The sequence below is a fragment of the Vespa crabro genome, chromosome 21, assembly GCF_910589235.1.
Source record: "Vespa crabro chromosome 21, iyVesCrab1.2, whole genome shotgun sequence".
Lineage (NCBI taxonomy): Eukaryota > Metazoa > Arthropoda > Insecta > Hymenoptera > Vespidae > Vespa > Vespa crabro.
This window is the reverse complement of record NC_060975.1, coordinates 2,584,916-2,594,081: the sequence shown is the minus strand read 5'-3', so window position 1 is coordinate 2,594,081 and position 9,166 is coordinate 2,584,916. Positions and strand designations below refer to the sequence as shown.

The 9,166-nt window shown below is 27.9% G+C and overlaps 1 protein-coding gene across 2 annotated transcripts in view; it reads left to right on the top strand.

Moving 5' to 3' along the window:
* The first annotated feature begins 6,417 nt into the window (after positions 1-6,417).
* Positions 6,418-9,166, top strand: part of LOC124431449 (serine-rich adhesin for platelets-like) — a 62,386-nt gene continuing 59,637 nt past the window's right edge. For both annotated transcript variants that reach the window (XM_046979384.1, XM_046979382.1), the window contains exon 1: positions 6,418-7,339. In XM_046979384.1, coding sequence (XP_046835340.1) covers positions 7,304-7,339 — 36 coding nt within the window. In that variant the 5' untranslated portion in view covers positions 6,418-7,303. The remainder of the gene's footprint in view (positions 7,340-9,166) is intronic.

Genomic DNA, 9,166 nt, shown 5'->3' with positions numbered 1-9,166 from the left:
TTTTCTTTTTCTTTTTCTTCTTCTTCTTCTTCTTCTTCATCAATTTCTATCAATAAGCTGATAATAAAGAACATTAAGAGATAATCCTAGGAGGTGTGTAAATTTATTTTTTGTATTATTATTAGACCGACGATTAATTTGTTAGCCGGATGTGGACTTTCGCAACGAGGAAAGACCGATCCAACCATGACCGATCATGAAGCGGGTAAAGTACCTCCTAGTGAACTGGTACATATAGTCGATAGGCCGTGAACGTTATCGATTGTAAACGGACGATTATGAATCCAGGTATTATTATGTTACTTGCATTCAATGAATAGAAAAAGAGAGAGAGAGAGAGGAGGAAGAAAGAGTGGGAGAAAGATATATATATATATATATATATATATATATATATATGTATATATATAAATAGATAGATAATGTATTAAATTTAATTTAAGTTTTTTTTTTTATAAATTATTAATAAATATTAAAAATCTTTTTTAATTATTAATAAATATAAATATATGTATGTAATTTAATTTGTATTATATATTTGTAAAGTATAACAAGTTAACATAAAAAAAAGAGATAAAGAAAGAGAGAGAGAGAGAGAGAGAGAGAGAGAGAGAGAGAGATGATTGTATGCACATTATACATATACATATATATATATATATATATATATATATATATATTAATTAATATGATTATAATAAAGTTAGAAAAACAAATGATACATCGATAAATAATTAATATTAGAGATAAATAGATATAGATCAAATAGATAAATATATGATTAATAATGTTATTGGAGTGTATGTAAGGGTTATTTATTCGTAATAAATAAATAAATAAATAAATAAATATATATATATATATATATATATATATGTAAGAAAAAAAATATGAGAGATAAAATTAATTCTTGTTTAAAAGGGACCAATTAAATTTTTCGATCGTAACGATCGCAAATATCACAAACTCGATAAATCTAAAAATGATCTAGATAAATGAGTTCGTGTGGATCATCCTTAGGATATACAACGTATTATTAATAAAACTGATCGATTATACAAGTAGGTATTACGTAAGGGGAATTCTAAATGATACTGACGTAAGCGTCATTTCTCGAAGGAATAGGGAAAAAAAAATGATTCAAGAATGGTAGACACAAAATAAAGAAATAAAGAGAGAGAGAGAGAGAAGAAAAAAAAAGGAGAAGAAGAAATATCAAATCTGCATCATCGATAAATCCTTAATAGTTTAAATCAAAATCCACGATAAATTCGATACGATCAATCCGCCAATCGAATTTTATCTTTTTCCTTTTTATTTTTCTTCTTTCTATTTTTATCTTCTATCTATCTCTGTCTCTCTTTTTTTCTCTCTCTCTCTCTCTCTTTCTATTTTTTTTTTGTTTGTAAAACCACAATACTAATCAATTCCTACGGGTAATTCATTGTCGTGCTTACTTTTTTTTTTTTTTTGTATTAACGAGAAAAAAAGGACAGAGAGAAAGAAAGAGAGAGTGAGAGAGTGAGAGAGAGAGAGAGAGAGAGAGAGAGAGAGAGAGAGAAAGAGAGAGAAATAATAGGAAACGAGAATAGTAGATAATAAAAGGAAATAGAATTATAAAAATAAAAGAGAGAGAGAGAGAGAGAGAGACAGAAAGATCGATCTTTTTAAAAAATAAATTACTAATTTATACGAACTATAACAAAAATTTCAATAGAAATTACAAAAAAAGAAAAAAAAAAAAAAGAAAAAGAAAAAAGAAAACGGAGAACAACAAAGACATCGTTGTAAATAAATACATAAATAAATAAATAAATAAATAATAATAATAATAATAATAATAATAATAATAATAATAATAATAATAAAAGAAGAAAAAGAAGAGAGATAGAGATTTCGAAACTTCGATAAAAAAGAAATCTTCGAAAGGCATAAGTAAATATCTAAGTAATTAAGTAACTAAGTTACTTATATATTTAACACCGCTAATTTCGATCGTTCGAATGGAAAAAGAAAATAGAAGAGAAAGAAATAATAGAAGAAATCGATCGATTAATAGGGATGTCAATGAGGATAGTTTTTCATTGAGTGAGTTGGGGATGAAAGGATGGACGGACGAATAAAAGAAGGACAAAGGATGGAGAAAGGAAGAGAAAAAGAGAGAGAAAGAGAGATAGAGAGAGTGAGAGAGAGAGAGAGAGAGAAGGGAGAGAGGTTAAAGAGCGGGTGGTAGGGTGGGTGTTTCCAGCGAAGAAGATTGACGTCACTCTCTCTCTCTCTCTCTCTCTCTTTCTCTCTTTCTCTTTTTCTCATATAATACTCCAGTATATCCGGAATAACAATAACAATAACAATAACAATAACAATAATAATAATAATAAAAAAAGAAAAAAAAAAGAAATTATAATAATAATAAGAAGAAGAAGAAGGAGAAGAATAAGAAAAAAAAGAGGGAGAGAGAGAGAGAGAGAGAGAGAGAGAAAAGAAAAACGGAAGAAAAGGAAAGAGAAAAAAGGATAGAAAAGTTTTCTCAGTCCGCCCCTGGAATCCATTTCACAATATCTAACGGCGCCACCGTTGTGCTCTCACCGCCATAACTCACAAAGGGCTATTGTGTGGGCATTTCTTCGTACTTACCTATCTACCGATCCCCTTACACCCCTTCCTCTTCTATTCCTTCTTCTCCTCCTTCCTTCTTTTCCTCCTCCTCCTCCACCTTCTCCTCCTCCACCTTCTCCTCCTCCTCCTCCTCCTTCTTCTTCTGTTGCTCGTGTTGTTGGTGCTGATGCTGGTGCTGCTTCGGTCCAGCCCTCGCGAATAGAAGCGTGTCGCGGATCTAATCGCGGACTCTATTCGCCCACGCGAATACCTGCGTGTTTCTCGAGAGAGAGAGAGAGAGAGAGAGAGAGAGAGAGAGAGAGAGAGAGTATGATCGTTGTTAAAAGTGCGTTTCCAAGGAGCGGGCGAGTTACGCGCTAGGAGATACATAGATACCAGTATATATTTACTCGGTCGATCTCAAGGCTGCCTATTTGCGATTTCCATTTGAACTTATCTCTTGTTTATTACGTGCGCTTTGCCTCTTTTTTTCTTTCTTTCCTTTTTTCATTCTTTTCTTTTCTGTTTCTTTTTTTTCTTTCTTTCCTTTCGTTTCCTTTTTTCTTCCTTCTTTTTCTTTTTTTGTTTTGTCCTTTTTCTCTCTCTCTCTCTCTCTCTCTCTCTGTCTGTCTGTCTGTCTATTTATCTATTCTTTTCTCTGATAACTTTTCCTTTCGACGATTAAAACCCTTTCCTGAGTTCTCTTTTATTATTATTATTATTATTATTATTATTATTATTATTATTATTATTATTATTTTAGTATTATTTTCTTTCTTTCTTTCTTTTTTGTTATTAATTTTTTATTATTATAAGAGATGCCTCTCTCTCTCTCTCTCTCTCTTTTAATGTTTTTCTTTTTATCTTTCTCTCTCTCCTCTTTTTCTTTTTTTTTTTTTTGACCGTCTGTTTCTCCGTTTATTCGAGAATCAGTTTTCTTTTCCTTCCTCTTTCTTTCTTTTTTTCTTCTTTTTTTCTCTTTTTAACATTTTTAATTATCATTCTGATATTATTGTTGATTTAAATTGTATAATCGGTATTTCATTAATAATCCTTAGATTTATTAAATAATCGTTATTTATTAATAATCGTTAAGTTGTATAAATGTTGAAAAAAAATGTTAAAAAGGGAGCTGCGCGAGAGAAAAGAAAATATTGTTCTATAGTAATTTTTATTAGAAATATTTATAAATATTATATATTATAATTCGTCGACATTTTGATACAAGCGTATTGATTGATATTCAGAATAAATTCGAACGCAAACGTCGACGATTTATTATTTATTCATGATCATTCATTTATATGACTAAATATTTATATGTTAATTATTTATTCGTTATGATATTATTTATATATTATTTCATTGTAGATACTGTAACGAAATATTCATATATACATTGACACATTTAATTTTTATCAAAAGATCTTAGCAATAAATTAATTTAATTAATTAATTCAATAATTAATTAATTGAATCAAAAATTTTGACCAAATATGTAGAAGTTTTTTTTATATGTTCTCTTTTGTTTCTTTTTATTTTTAAATTAATGTTTTCAGATATATTTTTTATTATTGTTATTATTATTATTATTATTATTATTACTATTATTAATATTATTAATATTATTATCAATGTTAGATATAAAAAATTTTAAATATCACTCGGATCTTTTGTTTATAATTTTTTTTTATAATATATATATATATATATATATATATATATATATATATATGTGTGTGTGTGCATCATGTGATAAAAAGTAAATTAAACAAAATAATATTTTTCATAAGAAGTAATACGAAAATAAATAAATAATAATACCTAATTATGAGCAAAGTATGATCATATAATTATATAATTAATAATAATAATAATAATAATAATAATAATTCATTCATTCAAAATAAAATATACATTTATTCATTATTATTAATTGTGCAATAATTTTATCGATCTTTTCGTTTCATTATGTTTCATGTTTTCTTTTCTTTCATATATATATATATATATATATATATATATATATATATATTTTCTTCTCTTTTCTCTTTTTATTTCTGAAATCGAGGAGATCCATCGTGTATTTAATTTCTTTTTCTAATTTACAAGAGTAAGTTACATAAATACAGATCGAACTTGCGAACACAATTCGGACGATTTATTTCGTTTTTATTTATTTTTTTTTTTTTTTACTTTTTTTTTTCTTTTATTTATTTATTTTTTTTTTCTTTTTCTTTTTTTCTTTTCCTTCATTTCTTTTTCCATTCGATCCTATCACGATCAGCACACGATTGTTTTACGACGCACCGTTCTGGTAGGTAAATTGATTTACAGTACTGTTAATGGTGATTTATAGTTATTGAACTCTTTTCTCTGGGAGGTAATATTGGACAAAAAAAAAAACAAAAAAAAAAAAACAAAACAAAACAGAAAAAAAATAAAAATAAGAGAAGAAAAAGAAAAGAGAAAGAAAAAGGAAAAGGAAAAGAAAAGAAAAATGTGGTCGACCTTCGTTTATAAGTGCTTACTTATAATACTTTTCGTGGTTAATTTATTGAACGAAATGCTTCGTTTCGAATAATTCCCGCCATGGATAAATGGAAAATGGCCGTCAGAAATATTTAACTCTTATAAAAAAAACCGCGTAATTCAAATATTTCTTTTCTGTAGTTTCAATAATTAAAAAAAAAAAAAAAAAAACAGAGAGAACAAAAGAAGAAAAAACACGAATAAATAAATAACAATATAATAAATAATACCTTTTACGTTCTTAATTCGATTAATAAAATATTAAACATTAATTATTAAATAATAGCGTTCTCTTTTATTTATTTAGATTGATTTGTATTAACGAATTAAGAAAAAAAAAAAAAAAAGAAATAATTACTACGCCAATGCTATGGAATACGTCAAATGATATGGAATAAATAATTAAAAAAATAATTCGACATTTTACTCCTTCATTTTCTATAAGGAGATATTATTTAAGAAAAAGAAAAAAAAAGAAAAATAGTAAATTAAAATAATGTATTAATAAGTATATCAAATATAATATAAAAAATTATATATATATATATATATATATATATATATATATATATATATTAATAAAACATTAACAAAGATTTTAACTTCGATCGATCAAATAATCGTTCGTAAAAAAGAGAAAAAATTATAAAAAAATTCGCGACGATTGATTATTCCCGAAAGATAATATAAACACTTTTCGTTAATCCTCATTCCCAATAAATAAATCTAATAAATCTTTACCAATAGATATAATCAATAGAACGATAAAGTCGATAAGACGTCAGAGAAAAAAAAAATAGAGAAACGATGACATGACGAAAGTAATAAGAAAAAAGAAAAAAAAAAAAGAAAAAAAAAAGGAAAGAAAAAAAGAAAGAAAAGCAATACGAAACAAAACGAAGAAAAGTAAATAAATAAAAGTACAATTCGATAGAAATGAATTTCGTAACGTAAGTTATATGGATTCCCCTTGGCGCCTCTTTTTCGAGACGTTCGCAGTCACGTAAATGCGCATGCGCGAGCAGAAGTTCAGTAGGTCGCTCGGTTCGGTCGAGATCGTCGAAGTTCGGTCGATTCCGCGCCTGCGCGGGCTCGCTCGCTCGCACGTTCGTTCGTTTGCTCGCAAGAAAGACAGAGACAGAAAGAAAGAGAAAGAGAGATAGAGATAGAGAAAGAGAGTGTTTGTGAGATAGATAGATAGATAGATAGAGAGAGAGAGAGAGAAAGAGAGAGAGAGAAAGAGAGAGAGAGGTGGTAGTTCGAGTCTCCGAAGGAAGTTCGAACGTCTCGAGTGGTCCCGCTTCGCAGTCACGAGTCGGTCGGTCGGTCGGTCGGTCGGTCGGTCGTCGGTCGGAATTAAATAAGAACGTTGTGTGTGTGGTGGCGCACGAAAGGGTCCGCTTGACAGTAAAGAAGAAGACAAAAAAAGAGAAAAAGAAAAGAAAAAAGATATGAAAGAATAGAAAAGTAAAGAAGAACAAAAAAAAATATATATATATACATATATATATATATATATATATATATAAATAAATAAATATATATATATATATATTTGAAAAAGAGTTTCGGAGAACAGTTCGTCATCGAGTGTCTCAATCGACGTTTAATCACGAGAAAATTAGTAATAAGAAATAAATATATATATATATATACATATAGATACATTTAAAAATAAACAAACAATAACAAAAAATATATATATATATATATACATGTATATACAGTTATATACATATGTATACGTATATTTATGTATCGATGTATAAAACTTTTCGGAGTGAAACGAAGAAGAATGGACATAGTGAAAAGTAAACGACAATTAATCGTGTTTTGTTTTTAATTGAAAAGAATCGATCTCTGTACAGGATAGAGGACGACATTGACATACAGATAGAGAAAGAGAAAGAAAGAGAAAGAAAGAGAGAGAGAGAGAGAGAGGGAGGGAGAGGGAGAGAGATCGCAATTCATTTCATTTAGATATTAAATTATAATATAAATTATAATAGAAATTTCGTGAGTGTCTTTTGTAAGTTAGAAGACCGAGAAAGAGAAAGAGAGCGAGAGAGAAAGAGAGAGAGAGAGAGAGAAAGAGAGAAACAGAGAGAAAGAGAGAAAGAGAGATAGAAGATTTGGAGGTTAACCGTACCGAGGGATCGCCCGGCTCGACGAAATGGTATATGAAAGAGGCTTCGATATGGTGGAAACAGTAAGTTTTTATAATAAACAATACTTTCATTTATTTTACATTTATATTTCATTGTTTCATTCGTTATTTATTATTATCTAATATATATACATTACGATAGTATATGTATGTATATACGTAAATACAATACAGATCAATATATAAACTCGTCTAAATATATAATAATCGGATTTATTATCATATTATCGAATATTCTTTCGTTCGTATTGATCATCATTTATATTTATAATCATACATGTATATATATATATATATATGTGTGTGTGTGTGTTGTGTGTGTGTTGTGTGTGTGTATGTATATATTTATTTTTTTTTTTTATTTTTCCTTGAAAATTTGTTCGTTTCTCAAATCGATTATATTGTTGAGGAATTTTTTTTTCAACGTCATACGCTCGCGGGAAAATTCAAACGTAACGATCGAAACGATCGTATATTTTTTATATCATTATGTTCGATAATAAAGGATATATATTTTTGTTCTTTCTTACGTAATATAAAAATTTTCCCTTGCAAGAAATTTTCTCGAATTAATTCAATCGAATACGTGTGCGCACGACCGCGCGCACACACACACACACACACACATACACATTCATATGTATATATATATATATATTTTTTTTTTTGTCTTATCGTTAATAATGCCATCGTACGTTTATATTCAATTTCTTTGTTTTCTTTTTTTTCGTTTCTTACAAAACGCTTACATTAAGTGTTTTCTCGTGTTTCTTTTCTTTTCCTTCCATTTTTTTTCTTTTTTTCTTTATTTTCTCGAAAATGTACGTAGGCTTATAAAAATCATCGTGTTTCGAACTGTCGTCACGTATGGTTTACGTGTGTCTCGTCTTTCTTTTTTGAATTAGTCGTTAACGTGAATGCGCGCGCACGCGTGCACGCGCACGCGCGCGCACATCGGAACTAATATCACTTTTGAGCCACTTTGGAAAGAATCTCTATGCTGACAGTGTGTTAGATTTTCGAGTGAAACTATCCTATATATCTGTGTATGCATCTATGTATGTATGCATCTATGTATGTACATATATATGTATGTATGTATGTATGTATGTATGTATGTTCTAAGTCCTATGGTAGATCCGATGATAATGAAGCAAAAGCTTCTCCTTTGGTTTATAAAGGAGCCTAACGGGACGAATTGCTTCGTCGTTGTTGTAAGACGGTACGGTGCGAAGAATTTCAAATTGATGGAGAGAAGAATGATACGACAGAACTATACCTAACGCGTACCGACGATTAAAGCTTAAATTGGTACTTCTTTTTCTTTTTTTTCTTTTTCTTTTTTTTTTTTCTCGAAGAAAAAGAAACAACAACTCTACGGTATCGATATACCGTTACGATAACGATTAGAAAGATCTAACAATAGAAATTTCGTCCTTTCCAAGTGGAAAAAAATATTACGTCATTATTTTCTCGATATGGATTGAATTTTTTTTTTATTGTTTTTTTTTTGTTTTTTTTTCTTTTTTTTCTTTTTTTTTTTTTTTTCTTTTTTTTTTTTTTTTTTATTATAACATTTATATTTAGAGGTATATATATATATATATATATATATATATATATATATATATATATACATGTAATGGATATATTATATTGTAATATCATAATGTAATATCATATATATATATTTGTTTTCTTTATTTTCTTTCTTTCATTTTTAATATAAAATTTGTTTAATAACGAAACATCCGTAGTAATAATTTGATAATACTTATTGAATGTAATGTTACATGAATTGTGAATGATTAAGGAAACGTGCCTAATTTATAAATTTATTTATTTGATACATATGTGTGTGTGTGTGTG